The sequence below is a fragment of the Poecilia reticulata genome, linkage group LG7 (genome assembly GCF_000633615.1).
Source record: "Poecilia reticulata strain Guanapo linkage group LG7, Guppy_female_1.0+MT, whole genome shotgun sequence".
NCBI lineage: Eukaryota > Metazoa > Chordata > Actinopteri > Cyprinodontiformes > Poeciliidae > Poecilia > Poecilia reticulata.
In genome coordinates, this window is record NC_024337.1 from 10,961,372 (window position 1) to 10,985,086 (window position 23,715).

The 23,715-nt window shown below is 40.2% G+C and overlaps 1 protein-coding gene across 1 annotated transcript; it reads right to left on the reverse strand.

Moving 5' to 3' along the window:
* Positions 1-813: 813 nt before the first annotated feature.
* noc2l (NOC2-like nucleolar associated transcriptional repressor) lies at positions 814-23,139 on the reverse strand. The gene is made up of 18 exons (XM_008413339.2): positions 22,920-23,139; positions 22,457-22,576; positions 21,783-21,966; positions 21,467-21,701; positions 20,601-20,691; positions 20,425-20,503; positions 20,218-20,328; positions 20,030-20,143; positions 19,714-19,902; positions 18,721-18,860; positions 16,972-17,083; positions 14,397-14,510; positions 12,896-12,997; positions 12,461-12,604; positions 6,815-6,928; positions 6,472-6,607; positions 4,855-4,938; positions 814-1,142 (listed from the first exon to the last, which is right to left on the reverse strand). The coding sequence occupies exons 1-18, from the start codon at positions 22,937-22,939 to the stop codon at positions 1,012-1,014; spliced, it is 2,220 nt and encodes a 739-aa protein (XP_008411561.1). The 5' UTR covers positions 22,940-23,139; the 3' UTR covers positions 814-1,011.
* Positions 23,140-23,715: the final 576 nt, after the last annotated feature.

Consider the following 23,715-nt stretch of genomic DNA (forward strand, 5'->3'; position numbering starts at 1 on the left):
ACGTGGTCTCCTGAGGTGTGTGTGTGTAGAAGGGGGAGGTGACCCATGAGGGGCACAGTTCAGGTCAACACCAGCTGTTGAAGTGTGAGGTTCAGCCGCAGGCCAAGGCCTCCCTGCCTGTGGGGGCAAACCTGACCCTCTTCATACATATACACACACACACACACACACAAGCCTCAGCGCCTCACTCACCTCCCTCCTTCAAAGCACCACGCTGTGTTAACTCTGATGGGACTTCCCTCCGCTTCAGGCGAGCTCCTGCGCCAGAAGCTTCTGAAATCTACTGCAGAGGAAACGTGACAGGCTGTTGTTTAATTAAATCAGTTTTGTGGCTTTTAAAACAAATCCACACTGCAGCGCTAGATTCCTGCAATATCACAATCAGTTCAGCTGTGAATCTGTGGAAAATGTGCAGAAAAGCCCAGATAGAAAAGCTGGTTCAAAAAAAAAAAAAAAAAAAATACAAAAACGTGGAAATGCTGCGTCTGGGCATATGAATACACACAGGCGGAAGAGACAGTGGTCCGGGCAGGGGGGCATGGGGGGTTGGGGTGGGAGAGGCAGGAGTTGGCACAGAAACAGAACAGCCTGTGTTGCAGCTTCACCACCTGGGCAGAGTCTTGGCACCGCATCAGACGGCGCCCTGCCGTCCTGGCAACTCAGCGCCGCCGCGGGGCCCGACGCCCGCCTCTCCACGCCCTTCCTCTGGCCCGGCTCAAAGCTGCCACAAAATAGCTCCCTCTCTCAAAGCCTGAGGGGAACTGCAGGTGAGCACATGTGCAGAGGATTTACTTCCATCCATCACACACCACAACCGATTCAATCTTTTAATAATAATAATTAAAAACAAAAGGACACAAGGCACCACAATCTGGGGGTTCCTGAACATTTTCTGGGTCAATAAACTTGCATTATGATCTTATTTGTTCTGTACACATGGAGCGATACAAAATGTAAAAGTGGAAAGTCCAAAAACACGCAGTGAGCCTGAAAGTCAACGAACTCGGAGGCTCAGTCTTCGTCAGACAGCTGCAGGTCTTCGACCACGTCTTCCTCTCCCTCCGCCAGTTTAATCAGAGCAGCAGAGGAGAGCGGCTGGGGAGCCGTGGAGGCTTCTTCATCCTCCTCATCGTCGTCATTGGCTGGAATATAAATTGAGACATGTCCTTTAAAATCTCAGCCCTGATACATAAAACCATCAATAACAGAAGACAGGAGCTACATGGTGCGACTTTTTATTGTTCAGTATTGCATTAAACATTTTAACTCCCTTTATAAACTGTATTTTATTATTTTAATGTAAGGGTTGCCTGACCATTTCTCATCTCTGACTTAATCTATACAAGTTAATACTGTCATTTCTTTTTATTATTCTGTATTTTTATTTCATTAATCTGACTTTAACAAAAATAAGACTAAATGATGTTTTCTCTTTTCCCAAATTCATGTTCTTCACTACTCTGATGATAATTTTGCACATTTTCTTCTGGTTTTGACCCACTGGATGAAACTAATCTGAAGATCAGATGGAGATAACCTCAGTAATGAATATTCAGGAAACAAACTAACCAATCAGCCTCCAGGTTCCTCTAATAACCACATTGTCTTAGCAGAGTTTTGATGTTTTTGGTTCTTTTGTAACCTCCCCAATGAGCAACTAAGGGACTCTTAAGAGTAATTTTGGTAGAGCGACACTCATCAGAGGCTCATTGTTTCATTATTTGTGGTTAGTGGCTTTTACTGTGGTTTCCCAGAGTCCCAAAACCTTAAAAACAACCTTCTAACCCCTTCAAACAGTTACTTTGTTTGTGACCTTTTTGTGAATTTTCTATACATCAGAGCATGAGGCGCCACTTTTTGATGAGCTTCATGTTGTCAGACGGGTTTAAGTTGTTTCAATAGGTTTAACAGTAATTATCTTCAGGCGGTGGTGAGTGAAATTCAAAACTCACTGTCCAAAAATGGTGATTAACAACTATATTTAATAAAAGAAAACATTTTTATTTCCACGTATGTTCAGGTTGATTTGAACCGCGTTGTTCCCCTCAAACATCATCCTCATTTGGAAACCACAATTAGCGTTTTCTCAACTTTTATCAGAAAACATGCAAGTAAACAGATGAAAACTGAATAAATCTGTCCTTCACGCTTATGTTTAATGCATAATGGCATGAATAAAATCTTAAATTACACATAGAATTATTTTTGATTAAATGCAACAATATCCATGAGAATACAACAACATTCTAGTAATGTTTTTAACAAACTAAGATTCCTAGTTTTCCTAATTAAAAAGGATTCAGGGATCACAAACTGATCCGTTTAGAACAGGGATGTCAAAGTCAAATACACAGAGGGCCAAAAAAACAAATTTGCTACAAGCCGAGGGCCGGACTGGTTTAATGTTTATTAAAACATATTGAAATGATTGCACATAGCCTATTGAACCAAGACCTAACACAGTGTATATTATTTAACGATTAAATGAATAAAGCAATATTTTGTTATGGCTCTGTCCGTAACTTCAAGGGAAAACATTTTTCAAGAGGCAAACAGCAACAAATTTAATTGTTTTTAAAAACAAAATATGTTTCTTAATATCAAGATAAATGCATAAATCAAAGTACATGCATTATAAACTGAAAATGCATTAGTGTGCTGCTCTATGATCCTACCGATCACTGCTTTCAAATAGTAAAGTAAAAAAATAAATCAAATCAGTTGTATTCTTTCTCATGGCTCTTATCTGCAATTTTACCTGAAACCATTCAACTGAAAAATAAATACAATAAAATAAAATAAAATACAAAAATATATGGCACACAGACAAAACAAAACTTCATTCAAAGAAAAATCACGTCTTGTAGAAACAAATGTAAAAATGTAACTGAAACTTATAAACTGAAAATACGTTACTGCTCTGTGATGCTCACTTGTCTGAGGCTGAGCCTGATACTTGGAGGTGTCTCATCTTTTGTACAAGTTCATCAATGTTCGGGGTGAGGCTCTGAAYCAGCTCATGMGCTGATGAATAATGAAGCCGTTTGGGCGCGCTGTAGTCACTTCGCGGGCTACCGTTGCATTATGGGAAATGTAGTGTTTGCRGGCAAAACACGAGCGGGCGGCTCTGGCTTGCGGGCCGGTTCTCATAGTAATTAAATATCATTCAGGGGGCCATAGATAATTGATTTGCGGGCCGGATGTGGCCCGCGGGCCTTGACTTTGACATATGTGGTTTAGAATAATGCAGCACAGATTTGTCACAATCTAAGGTGATCCTAGTTGTAGAAAAAGCTGTGATGAGGATCTTTATTAGTCGACTGTCATCCCTAATCGGGTAATGAAACAACTGCTTCCTGTCTTACTTCAAAATAAAAGCATGTTTCAAAACCCTACTCTCCACATCAACGCTGGAAAACAGCATTTAACCCTTACTTCACCTGACTGACATTTTGGCGGCAGCTAATCAGATCTTTAGGAGGGAGATTTCACTTTGCAAAAAAAGAAAATAAAATTGCATCTGCAGATCTTGTTGGACAACAAACAAAAACTGGCAACTAGCTCACAGAAACTATTATGTTCATAACAGCAGTAAATGAAACTGTGAGACACTGCTGCGTCATTTCATTTCTGAGACTTTCTCCCACTAATGTATATCAAAGCTATGGCTGCAGTGGCTCACAAATGCTTTGCTAAATAGCCTGCTAGTATTGACACACCAATTAGCCACACGCTCATTCCCTTTAATCTATTACTTTAGCAAGTTAGCATTTTCCTAGAATTCCAGTTCTAATTGGTTAGAGTGTAAATGAGGTTAACAGCAGCTCTTTAACTTGTAAAGATGAAGTGTTGGAAGCTTCTTAAATAGCTTTAATAGCAATACAAAGCAGAGAAATAGATTTATTCTACTTGACTTTTTCCTTAAAATCTTATTCAGTTTTAATGCTGAAAATGAAGCTCAGATTTACTTCTTATTTCATATAATTTCTGTATTTGATACATTTAAAAGACACATTTTCTTAAACTGTAAGGGCTGCCTCACAAGGTTTGTATCCTAATCAGTATTTAAGATGCAAGTTCCAGAGAATGAATTAAATGATTAAACATCTTGAATTCTTGCTGAATTATTATATTTGTATTAATGTGTACTTAAGTAAATTTATCTTAATTTGTGTTTAGTTTATTTCTAAAGATCAAACCCTCCTTGTGAAGAAGAATTGAAAAATAAACTCATGTTTCATTGCAGCATAATCCCAAACCTAGAGAGTGACCTTTAATTTAATTTCCATACATTAGTTCAATTGGGAAAAGAGTAATTTGCTAAGAAATCTTGTTTTGTAGGTGGACGATGTCGGAACTGTTTCTGTTCTACTGTCACAAATCTGATTGTGTGCAATTTGTTCAAGTGTACTGAGAATTAGAAACCAAAAAACACTCCATGTAAAGACCCTCATGCCCACTGTTAGGCATGGTGGAGGATCAGTGATGCTGTGGGCCTGTTTCTCCTCCAAATGCCCGGGAATCATCTTTAGAGATCTCAGTGAGGTTTTTAAATACCAGAAGAACCTAAATAAAGATCTGGTAGAGTCATCATGGAGTTTTCCAGTGAAATATTGATGCTAAATTGGCCAAATCAACAGAGAAAAGTCTCAGTTGTGGATAAAGCGTCGTCTTGATGGGTTAAATGGGAAGTAGTAGGAAATAGTACAGTCAGTCGAAGGACCAGTAACTGTGCACATTTGCCTAAAACGAACAAAAACTGTTATTTTACACATTTATACTTAAAAGCTTTAAAAAATTACTAAAATTACCAAATAGAACCTTTAGTTTTTCAACAATTATACTATAACTGACCTGAGTCTTCCTCCTCCGACCCTTCCTCGTTGCTCCCGTCTGACAGGTCCTCATCTTCGTCCGATTCTTGGTTGCTCTTTTTACCTACGAGGAAATAAGAGGCAGAGGGAAAAAAAAAACATCAAAGTGCGCTGATTTTTGTCTCGCGTTTCTTCCCTCAGATGCTCCTAAAGCTTGCACTGCTGACGTCTGAGGACTTTGGAGACGCGGATATGTGGGCCAGGTATCAGAGGCAGCTGGAAGTGTCTATTTCCTCCTGAGATGGAGCTGAGAGTCGATTACAGGCGCCGCTGCCGCTGCTGCACAAACACCCATGACAGTTTACTACCGGCAATTTCAGACATCTCCTGCTCACGGCCTAAATATAGCAAATGAAGATAGCAGACAGGTTCCAGAGCTACAATCAGGACGGCAGTGTGTGTGTGTGTGTGTGTGTGAAGTTTGGAGTTCTTCTGAACTTGTCCTCAGAGGAGATTGTGTGTGTAGGTGTGTGTGTGTGTGTGTGTGTGTGTGGGTTGTCTTGCCAAAGGGACAGAGCGGGGTCCACGGGCTTTGAAGTTGGAGACGTGATGAGAGGCTGACGGCGTGATGGAGAGAGAAGCAGCGCTGCTTCCTCTGCGTGGAGCTCCACACACACACACACACACACGCACACACTCACACACACGTAGAGAGATAAACAACGTCTACTGAAGCATCAGGTAGCGCTCTGCTCCCGTCTGAATTAGAGACAACAAACGTGCGCTCACTCTTTGAGGCTCACACGCCGCACGCAGATTTCCGCAGCGTTGCCTCAGAGCTTTGCCCCCAGATGACCTGGATGACTTATAACCGCCACTGAATCATCAGTCCTCGCTCCTCTCCCTCCCCCCGCCCCACCGCTTCTCGCCAGACCCGGCCTGGTCGACGGAGTGGCGACCATGCGTTCAGAGGGAGCCGCCACCTCTGGCTGTTCCAGCAGGCTGCTTTGAATTAGAGCCCCCTCCCTGCTGGGATGCAAGCCTGTACTTCCTGTTTGGGGGGAATTTCAGCTCATGCGTGTGCGTGTGTGTGTGAGCTCGCCAGCAGCGGCCCATCCGTTTGTGGGGGCTCTCCCTACAATGAAGTCCAGATGCATTTCAGAAAAAAAGGAAAAAAAAGGAAAAAAAAAAAAGGAAAATTAAACCCTGCCACAGCCTCCTCCTTTCCTCCAGAGGGATTTTTCTGCTTGGAGCGCGTCCGAGCGCTATGCTAGGCTGTGGGAGAGAGGCTCCAGCTGCATGTGACCCGCCGACGACCCCGTGGGCTCAGATCGTACGGGGAGTTAAAAGGATGAGCCGGCTCCTGGTGGAGGGGCAGCGAACCAAAGCGTCTGATAAAGCAGGGGTTTTAATTTCCACAGGAACAGCCTGGGAGGACGTGCTTAGTAAACGGCGACACACGTGATCCGGACCATGGAACCCAATCTCAAGGCAGAGCAATCAGAGGCAGCCGTCAACAACCTTTTAACTTTGCTTCCCAGTCCTGGTGTGACAAAACACTGCCCCCTAGAGGCCGAGATCGGTACTCCACCCCAGTCAGAGCAAGACGTCGTAAGACTCGGACTGCATGGTGTTTTCAAAGTGGGACTTTTCTTACTTTTGATTTTCAGTCCTGTGTCGCTGTCGTCCGAGTCGCTGTCGGACTGGAACAGACCCTTGAATTCCTCCTTGTCCTCCGCCTTCCTCTCTTGGATCTTCCTGCGTTTGATCTCCGGCAGGTCTAGATCCTCCATCTTTTACAAGACAACACATAAAAGACGGCAGTGTTAACGATGATATTGCTTCCAGTAAAGAGGCTCCGCCATTCAGCGTGACTGGTTTATGATTAATGCACAAGAGCAATTGTTGTGGGTAACAGTGAGGTTGGTAGCAGAGACGAGCCAGAAGCCATTCATGATGACTGAGGCTGATGTGGGCGGGGCTTTTAACAGGATAATTACCCTCTCTTTGCCAGAGATCTCCAGCTGGATCTCCTTCTCCCTCAGCTTCTTCCACTGGCTGTAGTATCTGGTGAGGGGAGGCCCCTCCTGCTGGGTCTGCTTCTCCCAGGCCGCCTGACACAGAGCACACACACGGCGGACATATTGAGGCGTGGACGGGCACCAACGGAGGAAAAACTACGCACAGCCTCGCAGAAACTTTCTAAAGCTGTCAGCAGGTTCACTTAAGCCCTGAAATCCTCTTAAAAATAGATCGCCTTGAACTTTTTTGCATTTGTTCCCGCTTGAGTTTGATTCTTTGTAGAACTACTTTTCTCTTAAGTTACAGCTAATTTTTTGTATTTTTTTTTCTGCCAAGATTTGTTGCTCTAGCATCCTGCACATACTATGCTGTCAAAATAAGAATTGTTATTTTTCCACCACATCTGATATTTTACATGGAGGCCAGAGTAGATTGCTTCTAGTTTCTTCTGCATGTTCTTCTAGATCATGGATCTGAAGCCTTTAACATCCCCTAATATATTTTCCCCCTCAGTCCGGTCGAATAAATCTTATTTAGAGCAGCAAATGACACAGGAAAAATTATATCTTATCATTTTCCATGTATATTTACTGTGGAGAAATTTATTTTTAAATAACTATTTTATTTCTGCTTTCAGGTTCTAAAATATTTGAGAAAAACTTTTTCATAGATTGTTTTTTTAAAACATAATCTACCCAATCAGCACAGTTTTAAATCCGAGGACAATAACAATAGATCTAAAAAATATATTACTGGTACTAGTAGTGTCATTTTGTTATGAAAACATACTTATTTTATGAAAAAAAAAAACTGAAAATCTTAAAACCTGTTATTCAGTTCAGCCATGTTTTGGATAATGGGACAAAACATTAATGAACATCATCATATAAATACATCAGATTATCGAAAAGTAGCCAATTTTAATCTCAGCTGAGATCGGAGACATTTCTATTTTCAAAACACGAGTTGCTTCTTAGTTCATGGTTTGTGCAAAACTGTCATTTCACAGCACTGTCACATCGCTCCTCCCTAAATCCATCCTACTTACTAATGAGACTTTTAAAGACAGTTGAATACAGGATCTCATTTAGTCGTATCAGAGTAAAGGTGAGCAATATGGACTTTTATCGCAGTATTTTGTGGTACTATTGAGACAATGGGAAAAGTGATAAGAACTATTTATTACTTATTTTTTAGGTAACTGTATGGATGTAACAGCATGACAGCAATCGTAGCCCCACAAATACTGCTACTAAAAATCATTAATTGGAATTTTTTGTGACAAAATAAGAAACTTATCACAATAAATGATAAGGTAAATCCCAACCCATATGGGGTAAAGCGAGTAAAAGATAAAAATGCATCCAGTTGTTTATATTTGTATAAAACTTGGAAAAACATTTTTCATTCACTTTCCTCTCAACAATTACAGTGTACTTTGTGTTAATGGTGGCAAGTGGTGTGAATACATTTGCGAGGCACGGTCTGAGTTTTAAAAGCATCTTCACACCCCAGCAGAAACAGAAGACCGACTGCAGGGGGATGAAAGGAGAGATCTTCTCCATCTCTTAAAGGTCTGCGTGGATGATATTGATTAGAACCAATCACATTATCCGACCGACAAACCCAATAGAGCGAGCAGACTGCAGTTTGGTTCAGCCGTAACACATTTACCACAATCTATGGCTATTAAACATGAGAGACACTGACCTGCACTGGGTTTTCATACACAAACTAAACTATTTTCACAAAGTCCAGAGAGAACCCTGGATGGAAGCAGGGCATAATTAATTAGGCTCGCTCTCAGTTTGGGTGACATGTTGGTAAGCAGGGGGCCTGGCGCCCAGTGGGGGGCTGTGGCCTTTTCCACGGCGGCGGCAGCAGGGCTGTCCCCTCTCCTCCGCCTGTAGTGACACTTCCACTGCTGCCATAATGCCGGGGAGTCCACGCCATCGCGACAGCCTCCGCTGAGCTGAGATCCGAGGCGACAGGCGCTGGCACGGAGCCGTCCTGGTGCACGTACACACGCGCACGCACGCACGCACGCACGCTTCCCCACAAAGCCATCAGCGAGGAACATCCTCTCTTTGTTGCAATTCTCCTAAATATCAATGTGGCATCAACTCGAAGCCAAGTCACATAAAAACATTTGTGTATGAATTGATTTGTATTATAAAGCCATAAAATGCACACAAACCAACTGATGCTCATTAATGCAGCCGTGCTGCTACCTTAAAAGCCTTTAAGAGCTTTGAAATAACCGCAGGATGATTTCTCAGTTTAAAAAGCAAAACTTTCCTCTATTAGCAGCCGCGCTGCTCCTGCACCTCCTTCCTAAACTACAGCACCACCCAGAGGAAAAATCTCACTTAACCATCTGTCCAAACCGGTTTAGACAATTGTTATATTCTAGTTATACAAAACAGATTTAAATGCATCATTTTAGAGGACTTTAGTTTTATCAGTAACTACTACTACTAGATTTTGTTGCAAATTAAAGCCTTTCACCTGCCGATTGTGTTTTTATAAAAAAATAAATAAAAAATTGTGTGTGGAAATCTGCTGAAATATGAACACCTCCATTAAAGTAAAACCACAGAGCTACCGATGCAGGTCGTATACAGCCAACAGCTCAGAGCTTTAACACAACAAACATGGTACGGAGATAATGAGGGACACTGATCAGACCATTAGATCCGCAGCAGCATTTCAACACACAGTAATGTAAGGCTCTGATGTGCGTCAGTCTGAGCGCCGTTTGAACCTCAAAAATAACATGTGTCATAAATCAGTAGTTAGTTCAAAGTCCGTTAAATGTGACAAATGGTTAAACCGAGGTGGCGAGCGGCTGATGAGAGATGAACTACTGAGGCGCGCCGCAGCAGAATATGATGAAATTACAAAGCATGATTTTTATCAGAAGATCAAACCAAAAATCGCAAAACTCATTTCAAATCCAGATTAATAAAAACTTGAGCTGTAAAAGTGACTAGCATCACTCTGCATATGTACCCATCTGAGTTTTACAAGACATGAAGAACTGAGGCTTCGTCTGCCCGAAACCAATGGCATTCAGTCATTTACACATCGGTCACTTTGGCTCAGACGTTCCTCACACTACAGACACGACTGTAAGAATGACACCAATGACAGGACATCACAACAGCTTTCTAGCAATCTATAACAATTAAAAGCCTCAAAGAAGGTCAAGTGTGAAAAAAGTGCACACCCTGAGGTTCCTGGGGTACAAGTTAATTTGAGAAAAATAAAACTTGTACCACTGACTGCCTGTGCATTTAGAGATTATTTTAAGATTCTTTTATTTGTTTTTAAAAGTTTACATGAACTTGACCCATTTTACTTATCTGAACTCTCCAGCTGAGGTCAGCTCTGTACTGCACTTTGTCACAGCTATTGTTTTAAAGTGAAGTAGGAGTAGTAGTATTTGAAGTTAGCATCCATTTCAGAGGTCAACGTTTACAACATTAAATATTTCTTACAATAATTCCTCATATAAACACTGTGCAGCCTCACAGATACACTGTATTTAGTTAAGCCAGAGGAGGGACCCTCAGCTGCTTCCTCCTAATTTAACGGCTCACGTTTTGGAAGCTGGCTGGTCGTTACTGATGATTTCAGATAAAAACAATGAGGAAAACTGTAAAATGGAGGCGGGCTAATCAATCGGACGGCAAATAAGTTGCGTCAATCTTATTGATTTCTTTTTATTATTGACTTTGGTTGAGCAAACACAGAAAATAACAAGGAGGCGTGTCTGTGCTCAGTTCACACATTAAAGGGGCGGCCTGTAGGACCTTACAGTCGCATTTCAATGCAACAATGCAGGGCGTCCAGGCAGCGTCTGTGTGCTGCTCAACTGGACGTGTGTAATCAATCAGGTGGAGTTTAGTGAGCAGTGAGCTGCTTGGCAGGACGTCTCAGAGCAGAAATATCTGTGATCATGAAACGTCTCCACCACCTAGAGAGTCATGGAAGGAAAAACAAGCTGCTCTAAAAATACTTTTTGACCCACAAAAAACACAAAAATTTTGATCCAGAAAAACAACAACGAGGGAAACAATCATCTAGGAAGATCCGCCACCGACCGACCTGATTTAAAAAAATTTTAATTTTCATCAACAGAAAACAAACCATGTTGCTAAATTTTTATTATTAAGAGGCATAATCTTTAAACAGATTAACAGACACCAAACTAACCTACTGCAAGGGCTGCCTGCTCCTGGAAACATTTATTCTGACTAATATTGATTGAATTATTATTAAAAACTGATTAGTAAGAGAGAATGGAAAACAATTTGTTTGCTCACATGATAAATTCTCAGCGATATCTTTTTTAACCTTCCCTTAAAATGACTGATATTTAAATGTATATCATAAACAAACAAAGAAAACGGTCTTATGAAAATTAAGTGCAAACTTGAAAAGAAAATTGTTTACAAACTAAGTTTTATGTATACACTAAAACAAGCCTCTTAATGTTAACCACAACTAAACAAATGTGTTTACAGTTTAGTGCAGCTACTGAAAGATCCTATTTATGCATCTCCATCCCGACTTATTTCAGAAAATACAACAACTTGACGCACAAAAGTTCACAATATGAAAGACGTAAAAGTCAGGAGACAGTAAAAAAATAAAACCATACTAGTAAAGTGGCATATTAGAAGCTAATGTTAGTCATCTGAATGTGATTTGTTAAAATTATTTAGATTTGAAGAAGCAGTTGACCATTAGCTAACATTAGCATGTTAGCTAGTGATAGGCTGTTTGCTAAGAATAAGGACTGCTATTGACACAACAGCAAAACTAGTAATGCTTGTTTGGCACTAAAATAATTTAAAAGATCACATTCAGATGGTCTGTCTGTGGATGCTTTAGCATTTTTCTAACTCAGTTTTTGTTTCTGCTACTTTGCTTCATCAAAAACTTCTTACATTTCTGCTACTATGTGGGCTACTCTTCAGCTGATTTTTTATTTTGCGTTCATCCTACGTGCTCCTACCATATGTGGTTTTTGTAAGAGTTTGGAGCCACAATTGACTTTGGACAACGAATCAGAATCCTAAAAGCCACAGTTGTTTGTGACCTTTAGAGGAAACAACATGACTTGCTGGTATTTTCATGAAAATAAATTTTTCCTACTTGAGCCTGATTTTTTGGTTTGAAAGACGATGCTGACTTCACACATTCAAAAATATATTCAAAGCACATTATGCTCAATTGAACGTGATATTTATAAATTATTGGGACTGAACTGGTCAAATTTCTTTCCTAAAATGCCTCACAACAAAAGCAGAGGGTGACTGAGACATCAAACAAAATATGTCATTGGATCAATGGTAGATATTCTTCTGAATGTGATGCAACCTCAGATAACATTTTATTTTCTACATGAATATGAAAATTGATAAGACAGTTTTAATATCAACTTTCTAAAACATGTTGCACTAAAATGTTTTAGCATTTTCTATCTTAATTGTGTACCTGTAGCTTGTCTACCTTAGTTTAAAATTTTAAGCTCCACAAAACTTTAACTACTCCGGTCCAAAATACAATTTTAAGAAACTAAATCCTCTTCCTCCTACACCTCCTGCTGTACTCACCACGGCGGCAGAATCAGCCACTCCGAAGGCGGCCTTCTGTCTCCGTCCTGTGATATAGCTGCTGTTTTCCTGTATCTTCTCCAACAGCTGCCGCATCGGCTTGGAGTAATTGGCCACTTTGCATTCCTTCAGGAAAGCTTTCAGCTGCAGGGACATGGACGAGATGCATGAGGGAGGAAAAAAAAAAACATGGAACCAGCAGAAGAGATGATCCTGTCTACTGATGAGCTGCATTCAGGCAGAAAGTTTGTGATTGTTTCCCCTGAGGGAAGCAGATTTAGCCTTCGTGAATCTTACATACAGAACATAAACCGCTGTTGCGTTCTGCATCACTGCTTCTATGCTAAACTGAATGTGTTTAATTGTTGCCCTGTGGATTAGCAAGGTATAACTGTGCAGATAAATATCGGTAAATGGGTTTCAGATCTTGATTACCTGAACAATGGTGGGCAGGGCGAGCTCAGGGAAGCCAATAGAGTAGGCCTGAGTGTGAAAGTATTCAAGCATCAAGTCGTACAGCTGGTCAATCAGCCCATCCTGAAATTACAGAGGAAAAGATATTTTATTTGTGCGTAAAATTCAAAGTCTCAATGGCTTTGCAAGGGTTTTTCATAATTTACCTAGCAGCTTCTCTTAATGCAAATGAACAAAGGTTGCAGTCAATCGGTTTTTTCATTTAATTTCAAGCCTTTTACAAAACAAATCACATCTAGCAGTTCATAATATGCCATTATTGGCATACTGGTGTATAGATGATTAGCATTAGTGTGTATGCTAGTAAAACCATAGTGATAGTGAATATGTGTGATTATTCTTCAGCAGTTTTCTGCAACATTTTTAGACTCTGCCAATCAATGTGCTTTAACCATACACTGACTAATCTAACATTTCTGCTACTTTTAACTTCTGAACAAATGTTTGTCAGCTCAGCTCCTTCAGCACATCTGCTTACAATATTTAAGAACAACAGTAAATGTTCTACTTATTATGACCTACATATAAAAGTAATTTGTATTAGTATGACATGACATTAAGCTGGTAATACTAAGATTTTTTAACCAGACAATCTAATGTGACTGCTGCCCAGACATTTAATTTGTTTGAAGCCATAGATTGAGACATTATAGTAATAAATTCATTGATTGCTATTGAGAGCAAAAAGCTACAAAATTATCAAACGATAACACCTAAACATAAATCAATTTTCTTTACATGGATTTTTCATTAGGAATCAGCAGTCATGTCTTCTAGTTTCACATGCTAGAGACTTCTGCTTTTGCTATTAAAAAGGAAAGCCACAGATTTTTCTACAAACCTCATACAAAAAATACAGAAGAACAGGAAACAACCTGAATTAAAACAAGGACACTCACTTTCAAAAGCAGCAACTATCCAATGCTGTAAATTAGTATTACTTAATCACAGCATAAGGCTGAAAAGATTAACAAAAACATTAATATGCGAGATTATTTAGGTTACTCATTTTATACATTTGTGTTTATTATCATTTCCTCAAAACCCAAAGATTTTAGAAGATCCGCATACAATGTGTAATACAAATAAATCATTATTAGTCTTGTCTTGGAAATACAATAAAAGAAATGCCTTCCAGCCTGCGTGATCTAATGCGTTCTAAAGTTTTAGGCAGATCATTTCGGTTTGTTGCGAGTTTATGTGGCGGCAGCTAAGGTGACAGCAGTACAAACAGTCCTTGCGAGCGGAGAGCGCGGGGGATAATCTCAGAGAGCCGTGCCGCAATCCTCTTTGCTGCCGCGCTCAGCTTGGCAACCCGAGGACGGTTTTAGAGCCCTGACGAGGGGCTGTCAGCGCTGCCCTCAATCCCCTCCTGAACACACCCCGGGCTGTGTGAACTACTCCTCTGATCAGCTGTTTCTTCTCAGAAGCGACCAGAAATAAACGCCCTCTCTCCTCTTACCTTGTAGGCCTTCTCCATTAGGTTGACTTTGTTCAGCTTGAGGATCACTGCAAAGTTGATCGGTTTCTTGCTCATTCGACCCGGTTTCTTGTTGAAATCAACTTGCTGGATGATCTAAATACAGGAGGCATGATTACAAAACACATCTGCAGAGAGAAGAATGTTGCCAGCACCAAGAGCAAACGACAATTTTGCTTCACAAGTTCATTTTATGTTTTAAATAGTTGATTCAGACTATGAATGAGAAGATTAGAGACACGTTCTAACTCATAACATTATCCAATCAAGAATTCCAGAGTAAGTTCACGCAAATTTCATCCAATGGTTTACAACTGCCTTAAATCTGTCAGCATTACACTGATAATCTACTTTACTATAATGTAATGCAGGGACAAAACAAAAGATGTGTCAATTATTTAATTACTAAATGACAAACTTTCCAATAGGTAGTTTTAACGTGTCAAACAGAAAACTGATAAAACTCTATTCAGTCACCAACCACGCTTTAAGAAAGTCCATGTGTCTAAACGGCAATGCAACTGTAAAGTACGGATGTTTCCCAAGATGAGGAGGCTTAAAATGAAGTTCAAGTATATTTTTCACTTTATACCGAGTAGTACGCTCTGTTCTCAAACAACTACAAGAGTCTGAATGCAGAGTGAATTGTGTGTTTGGGTTGCAGTGTCACATCAGACCCTAGTGATCGCATGCCGACGTCTTAAAACGATTATGTGCAACTATGCAAATTCAAACATCATTAGGTTATTTACATATCTATATTATTTATCTAGTTTTCTCTTAAAAAAATAAATGGTTAATTATAATCGATATACTTTCAGTGATAATATCGCAATTAAAATTCTCCCGAAGAATTTTAATTCTTCAAGGCGTAAATTATCCCCATTTATGCCTTAATGCATGAATAGGGATAATCTTGTAATTCATTCACTTTTCTGTTGGATTTAAACCTACAATGCTAGTCTAAGAACCTGCAACACAGATTTCTCCTTGATGTGTTCTAGTCTTCAGAAAACATGAAGACTATTATTTATTATTCGTAGCTCAAGCACATCAAAGAAAACTAGAAATCAGTGTCAACTTGGAAAAGGCTGATTGGTGAGTTTCGAATATTGCTGTATTGGTATGAAAAGAAAAGACGGAAAGTATAATCTATAAACTTTTTGAGTCCATCAGTGTGTGACACACACCAAACGCATTTCATTAGCTGTGTGTGGACTGCTATAACAATAACCAGGCGACATGGGTTACTCAAAAGCGCCGGTGCTGCAGAGGCATGCTTTTTTTCTTAGTTTGCGAAAGTACATTGAAGCTAACGTGTGGGCTATTCGTCTACGAGCTTTAGCTTCCACATCTGCCCACAGTGTGCAAGTGAATTTCTGTTTTTTGAGAAACAAGCTATTTCTGACTCCCAGTAAGAGAACGTATGTGTGTGTGTGTGTGTGGTCGTTAATACTCTCTGCGTGCGCAGCAGTGCAACGCTCCTGGCCGGTGCAGTCTGTACAAACATAGGATGTGGTGGCGGTCTGCGGGGGAGCCAGGGGGAAGTGGGAAGGCATGGGCCAACCCTGGTGCGATTCTACACACACACACACACACATCTACAGAAGCAGGAAGCTCCAAATCATACACCCCCCTCGGAGATACGAGAACACACACAGGCACAGGGGCACGGGAGGAAAAGTGGGGGGCGGTTGCTTGTGCTGCTCTAATTAAAACTGCAGCAGCACACCTCAGCCTGCCTTTAACAAGAAGGGAACAGTGAGGGAGGAAAAAGAAAAAAACAAAAAGCAAAAAAAAAAAACAAAAAAAAAAACACAGGAAGTAGTGTGCGTCACAAATAAACACAGCTTGCTGCGGGGGGTTAGGAGGGGCCTTTGAGAGTGCGTTGGAGGGGGGAATTGGACCATAGGCAAAGAGGATGTGGTCTGCACAGCGCGTTAGGACCAGAGTGTGAACCACAACCGTGCCTCTGTCGCTTCGGTCAAACTGCTGGATGCACACAAACACGCATACGTAGAGCCAGCAGTGACCACTCCCTGGTGGGCCGAGCCTGTTGTTGTCGCCAGCGTGCTGCTCCCATCCAGAAAAACCGCAACAAAGACTCACTGTGTGTGCAAACACTTTGCAAACTTTCAGACGCAAGGCGAACCAGCGCATGTGAGCACGTGATTAACACCTGACCCAGAGAAAAAAAAGCGGTCGGTTGGTGACCCCCGATTGGTCTGATAACAAAAGGTGCCTCGAGCGCAGCGCTGCTCCTCGACATGTTTCCTCCTGAGCTCCTTCGGTTGTAGCCGTTGAGACCAAGATGCACTTCACATGTCACTGATGTTTTTTCCACAGCCAACCACCGACGGAACATTTCATCACATCTACTTTTTCACTGTTTCCACTTGAGACAGAGACAAGCGACACACTATTGTTAGTTCAAGATCATTTGCACCCTCTGAGGTGCTCGCACTGGGTTCTGATGGTGAAAACCTGATTTCACTGTGCTGGAAACAGACTTTCACTCTGAGGTTTGGGTGGTGACTCCTGGGTTTGGGGGGCTTACCTCGAGAAGAAAAGGCAGAACAGGCACAAAAGTGTTGGTGCTGCTAGAAAGCAAGGTAAGTGCTCTGCAGCAGTGCATCCTCAGAGGGTAATATCTGGACGTCGGCACCAGTCTGAAAGCAGAAAAAGCGGTCAGTGTCGCCACCTGCTGTTGGAAAAATGTGCAACAACAGGATAGATTCACCAGAATACTTAAATAATCAATAACTGATTTAGACATTTGGGTTGTAGTCCCTGAATTCGGAGAGCTCAAACATAAAACAAACAACTTCAATCTGCCTCATATCCATTTTTATCCAATTTCAAAGGATTTGAGGCCCCCTGGGGAAGTAAAAACTTTGATGTTACTAGTTTGCTAGTGCCGATATTTTTCTTAAATCAGAAAAGTTTAAAAGTTAAAATATTTACATACATCCATGAGTTAATGGCTCTGGGCATTTTGCATTCTAAATCTGATTTCTTCTTTATTCTCCTTTTTGGAAGTCTAAAATTTTGATTTACTATTTGTCACTGAATCCATCAGAAAAACTAAAATTAAGTAGAACAAACGTGAATCTCAAGGTTTTTAAATCAGATCCAAGTTTAAGTAAGGACTACAAAGTTAGCTGGTCTAGTTAGTTTACTTAAATGTTTACAACACAATAAAAAAAGAAATTAACTATATCCAGCAATGCATGCAAGCAATGTATTTTATTGAATTGAAGTCCTCTCACTTCTGATTTTTTTATGTCTTTTGTCTGTGTATTGATGCTGTGTAACATGCACAGAGTCCACACAAATATTTTTATTGCCTTCTGCTAGAGACCACTACAGGAAATAAACAGAAAGGACACCGCCTGAGGCAATACATTCTAATGACGAACTTTAACCATGAAAAATGGAAATGACTTGCTGGCAAACGCCACCTGGTGTTGAAAAGTGAAACTTCAGATTAGGGATGTTGTAAAATTGTTTTAGTTTGTAATTCTGGAAAAACTTGCTTTTAACTAAAGGATATATAACTAAAGGATATATAAAAGTATAGGATATATAACTTTAAAAAAACAACAATGCTTGGTGTTTTTATTAGGCATAGTTTTCATAACAGCAACCACTTTATTCCAGTGTTTTCCAGACTTAGATAACCAGTGAGGCATGCTTTAATTCACACTGAATCAAAATCTTTTGAAATGTTTTAAGTTACAAGAAAACAAACTCTAATAAACCCTACTAACCAAGTATGGTTTATTTTAGTTGCCCGTGTTCTTACAGGGTTGTTCTTTGTAAAAACTATGTATTATATTGTCTTATCAAAACTTTTATGTGGCAAAACCTGTGCGGAACCACTAACTCAGAATGTGTCAAAGTGCTTTGTGTGTATACTAAGTTGTCACTTAGTTTTGAAAAATGTACCATTTTTCACAAATTTTATCTCTAAAATGATCAAATGTCTTCACAGAGTATTCTGAAGCTCTTCAGAATATTAATGGTAAACTTATAAAATATTGATATTATGAGAGATGATTAAAGAATTAACAATTTGTAGGCTAGCTTCCTAAAATATTTTTAAAATGTTGGCCTATGACAACAGGTTAAAAACGGACCATTACTCAGAACAATTACAATATTCTGAAAGTAAAATTATTCATACAAAGTGACATAAGGATAGAGCAGTTAACAATTCTCTGTGTAGTAAACATTACAAGTACAGTGATTCCTTTGATTATAATTTCTTGGACGACCCAACACGTACTCAAAGCTGAATACTCACTTGATGGTGCCAAGTATGACTTGGCAGAGAGGGTAGATGAGCGGCTGTAGAACGTCACTGGGATACAAGGTGCTGAGGACCCGACACCACAGATACAGACAGTGAATAAACTGCCAGTTATACACCGCCTGATAGGTCTCCTAAAGAATATATATAAATGAATAAATACAACCAATGCCACACCAGTTCACAGAAAAGATTTGTGCTCTTTTGTTGTTACTGTATTTGCTGTTGGATAAATTTATTCTTAGAGATGCACTAAGAAAAGGGCTGGCTGTAATGCTGTTTGTTTGGTTTTTACTTGCCTGTCAGAAACTAAAAATCAGATAATTCCCCAATCAGTGAATGCAATACTTAAAGACTACACTGACAACAATCTTCGCTGTGGAAGGCATCACTGAGTGGTGGAGAATTACGTTTAGAAGATCAAAAGGTCTAACAAGATATTTAAAAGAAAACTATTTTGTATACAGGCCTGTAGGTTGTTCATTCAGTCAACTATCTTAAAATATGAAGATAAACAGGGCAACTGGATGATGGTAGAGGAAGCGCAAAGGAACATATTTAGTGTTCACAACTCTAATTAGTAATAAAAGATGATGAAAACAGTTTTGAGCTTTATTCATTGTATTTTTCTCCTGATCAACTCCTTTTTGCTTCCTTGTCACATAAGATTTCAGATAAAACCTGTTTTAATATCACTTAAATGTTTTAAAATTATATTTTATAAACAAAACCTGGTCTGGTAGGAAAATATAAACAGCCACACATGTCTTTTACAATATATTTAGCAAAATACGGTTAGAAATATACTGTATCTTATAATATTTGTAGAAACAAGCAAACAGATAAAGCTGCACCTCTAAGATAGCAACAATTACAAAAACATAAACTGAAAATGATCAGGAACGGTTAATCGTAGTGTGACGTCTTTCACAAATGTTTCAAATAAAACTTTATTTCTTTGAGAAAGTGGGGCTTGAACCAACCAACCTTCTTCTTTGTGGTCATGGCGTTCCTGAGGTGAATGGCCAGCTGTCGGATGTAGATGAAGGCCTGCTGATAGGAGGCGTGAGTGTCCAAGGCGTACATCTCTGTCAAAGTTCTTTGCATGAAGTTAATCATGGGGAGCGCATTGGGAGATGTGAACTTGCAGTTTTGCACATAGGAAATGTACATTTGCTGCAAAGAGGAAGAAAACTAACATGAGAAGACGTTTCTGCAGAAAACGACCTGAAACTCAATCCTGGCAAGATGGGAAATGTGGATTTATTGGTATAAGAAAGCTTGAGCCAACTTCTGTGGTTACCTTTAAAATTATATTAAGATACGCCTCCTGTTTGTGTCTGCAGATCTTGTTGAGGGCCAGAAAGGAAAGAACCCGACCCGTTTCCTCCCCTGTGCTCCACTGCTTTAGAAGTTGCTGTAGACCAAACGCAACGGGTTAAAAACTGACCATGCACTCTTTACTGCAACGAATCCGAGTCAAAGCTCAACCTTCAACAGATGCCGACACTGTTTGGGCAGACACAGGTAATACGGTACGAGCTGGTTGACGTGCTTCAGGACAGCAGTGATGACGGTGGTTTCTGTCAGGCAGGATAATAGCTGCAGACGGAAGAGTGGGAAAGAAAACCAACGATTAGCGGGATGATGTGAAACGTATTCTCTGTTTTACTCTTAATTCAATCACATCAGCCAAACCTGAACTACTCCACCCAGATACATCTTGATGTCATTCAGATTCCTCTGCCATCTTGGACTAGATGAAGGAAGCACCAATCTGAAAACAAAACAGGAATCAATCCAGGAATCGAAGCAGCCTTTGTAAAGCTAAACAATAAGAAGAGAGATCTGCAGATGTTTGGGTAACTTTATACTTGTTCTGATCTTTGTTGGGCTTGACGTTGAGCAGCTTCTGCAGCGCCAGGTGAATCTCTCTGATGCAGAGCAGGATCAACGCATTGAACACTGCGGGGATGAAAGAAGGAAATGTCAGATATTTGCATGGACTGAAGCGTGTCAAACTTAGCATTATTTTATGTCAGCAAAACAAAATGTAAGTTGTCTAATTTCATAGCACTTTCCTAGACATCCCAACCACTCAAAGCCCTTCACACGAGAGCCACATTCACCCAATTCCACTTGCTAACCTGCACACATTCAGATGCCGAGTCGCAGATCAGTAGGCAACTTGGGATCAACATGTGACAGGGGAAAACTGGAATCAAACTCACAACTGTCCAACTGCAAGTCAAATCACAACGCTGTATGTTCCTTATTCATGTGTTTGTTATGCTAAAGGAAACTGAATCCATTAACACCTGCACGCACGAGGGTAGTTTGTCAGTATTATTCCTAAAGATGGTGTTATAACATGTGATCAGGCTATGGTCCGTTCTTTTCTTGAATTTGTAAAGTGTAAGCAAAGATAAAGTCACTCCTGTTGGATTCTGAACATCACCTTTAACGAGTTTGATCATACCAAGAAAGTCGGCGTGAGCGATACTTTTTTGCCTCAGAGCTGCATGGAATCCCAGTGGTGCAAGTTGTCACCACTCTCTAGAAAAACAGCCATCTTTTAAAATGTTACTGTTCGTAATTTTCTAATATGATAATATAAGAAGCCACAACAAATTATGCAGAACAGGAATGCTGTGAACAGAAACCAACATGGTTTAATATGTGGAGATAAAATCCCTCTGTTGTTACAAGCACAGGCTGCATTTGTTAGGCGACAACCTACCTGAACTGTCAGCCACCTTGTAGCGACACTGACCGACTCCTTCCCCCTTCGTCGTGGCAACGGCAGCCTTAAAGGCCTGTGTGACCTCTCTGAAGAGGCGAGGACTGGGATCTTTCCTCAAAGCAGCTCTCCACTCTTCAATCATTTTGTCTGTGACTTTGATGGACTCCGCTGCCTTTTTGGTCTTCTTCGAAGCTGTGTCTTCTTCCTCGTCATCCTCCTCAGAGATAGCTTCCTACATGGAAAACATGAAAGTCTCAGCATCTTACATTTCACATGATTCTTACAAATACGTACAAACCACAGGCCGGCTTACCTCCAGTTCAGCCGGTAGTTTGTGGCACTTATTTCCATCCTCCTCCTCTTCGGAGCTGTCCGTGTCATCAAAATTGAGCAGTGATTGGTCGTTTTCCTCCAGAAACTTGTAGAACTCCGGGTCTTTGTTCTTTAACCGAGACAGCTGCTCCTTATGCTCAGAAGCTTTACCCTTCTTTTCATTTCTACATGATACAGAAACAGAGCTACATTGGAGAGGTTTGTTCATATCAATGATGTGCAGCACCTTGAGAAAGTATTGATATCCCTTGGACCTTTTTACATTTTGTCATAATACATTATTGTGGTGTCATCTGACCAAAGCATCTTCTGTGTTGTCTATGATTGCAGCCAGCTGCTAATGTAACTTCTACAGCTTTTGTTTGAAAATGGCTAAAAGTTGTCCTATGAATATATTCTTATTCTGTTTATCAATTACTTAACTCCTGAAGACACCAGGGTTGGATTTTATGTAGTAATATCAGAGTAAAGCGGGTCGTAAATGAAGTCTGCAAATGTAGTTATAAGACGTTTGCAGAATTCATTTGTAATCATTTTAAAACCATTATTACTTTTCTTTCTACACAACAGTGCACATGGATACATTGTATCCATGTGGACTGTCACATGGATACAATAAAACAGACTAATATTTGTGTTTAGAACAATACTCACATCGGAGGCTCTGCTTTCTTCTTTTTCTTCTGTTTTGGAGTCTCTTCTTCAAATTCATCTTCGTCTGGAGAATCGAATCCTGAGACCAGGAATTCGTCCACACTGAGGTCTTCTAATTTCCTGTAGTAGATTAAAGTTATTAAACTAAAGTCAGAAACTCTCACACGTGCGTGAACAAGACGTGCAGTGTAAAGCAACAAGAAATATGTTAGGAAGTTTGAATGTCTATTTGATAATTAGCCCAAAGTATGTGCTAAAACTGTCGTAAAGTACATCAGATATAGTGTGCTAGCATGCCCGTCCTAAGCTAACAGCGTGGATGGCTAAAATAGAATCAAACTGCTTTAAACTCGTTCTAATAAACTTCCCAGTGATGTAAAACTGTTTAACCTTTAAAGTACAACCGGAGCCGAAAGATGAACAGTTTAATTTACGAGTCACAATAAATAAACCTCTAACAAACCTTTTCTGTTTCGCTGCCATGCTGGATTAAAAAAACGTGACGCCGGTGTGACGCAGAACTGCAGTACCCATAATCCTCCTGTGCTCAGGGAATGGAAGCGCTCCCTAACATTGAGCCGCTGGATGAATTGGATAGAAGTGGGCACGAAGCGGAGCTGAGTGACTGAAAGGATGTTAAAAGCATTTTCGGTTGTGGGAGGGGAATTATTCCGACCTGGATGTGGTGCAACCTTTACACTATCTGCCAAAACAAACAATGGGCTTCCCTATTTTTTATTGTATTGAAATCTATCTGATATTAGGCAAATAAAAATAATAATAAAATAATAATAATAAAAAAAAAATATATAATAATAATAATAATAGTTCCCCAAGTCAGTCTACAGACTGATTGGGGAAGCAGTTAACAGTCGATAGAGGAGACATGCTATACATGGAACTGCCAGAAATTAATTGGATAATTTGAGAAAATACCAACAAATATATAGTGGTGTTTGACCCACTGCTGCCTTAATGGCTACGCTAATTAATTCACTTTGTTCAGGACTTAACACATTTTTTCATATCTTGTCAACCAAACAACTCTGTTGTGAAATATCATAGTCAAGTGGGAGTCCTCCGTTCTAACCAAGCAGGATGGAGTATGCAGCATATAAGCTTCATCCCCGCTTGCCTCGCAGGGTGAAAAATGGTGCGCACCCACAGAATTGATTTGATGTTTCTCGTGTGCGGGTTTCATTACTTGTAATTCTAATTTACTTAATATAGTTATCCCAAATATTAAATGCGCTCAAGGT

Coding starts and splice junctions, on each gene's coding strand:
- noc2l (XM_008413339.2), bottom strand. CDS start 22,939: ATGGCAGCGAAACAGAAAAG. Junction 18,861..19,713: donor CCATGACCACAAAGAAGAAG/GTTGGTTGGTTC, acceptor TATATTCTTTAG/GAGACCTATCAGGCGGTGTA. Junction 6,608..6,814: donor AGATCTCTGGCAAAGAGAGG/GTAATTATCCTG, acceptor GTCTTGTAAAAG/ATGGAGGATCTAGACCTGCC.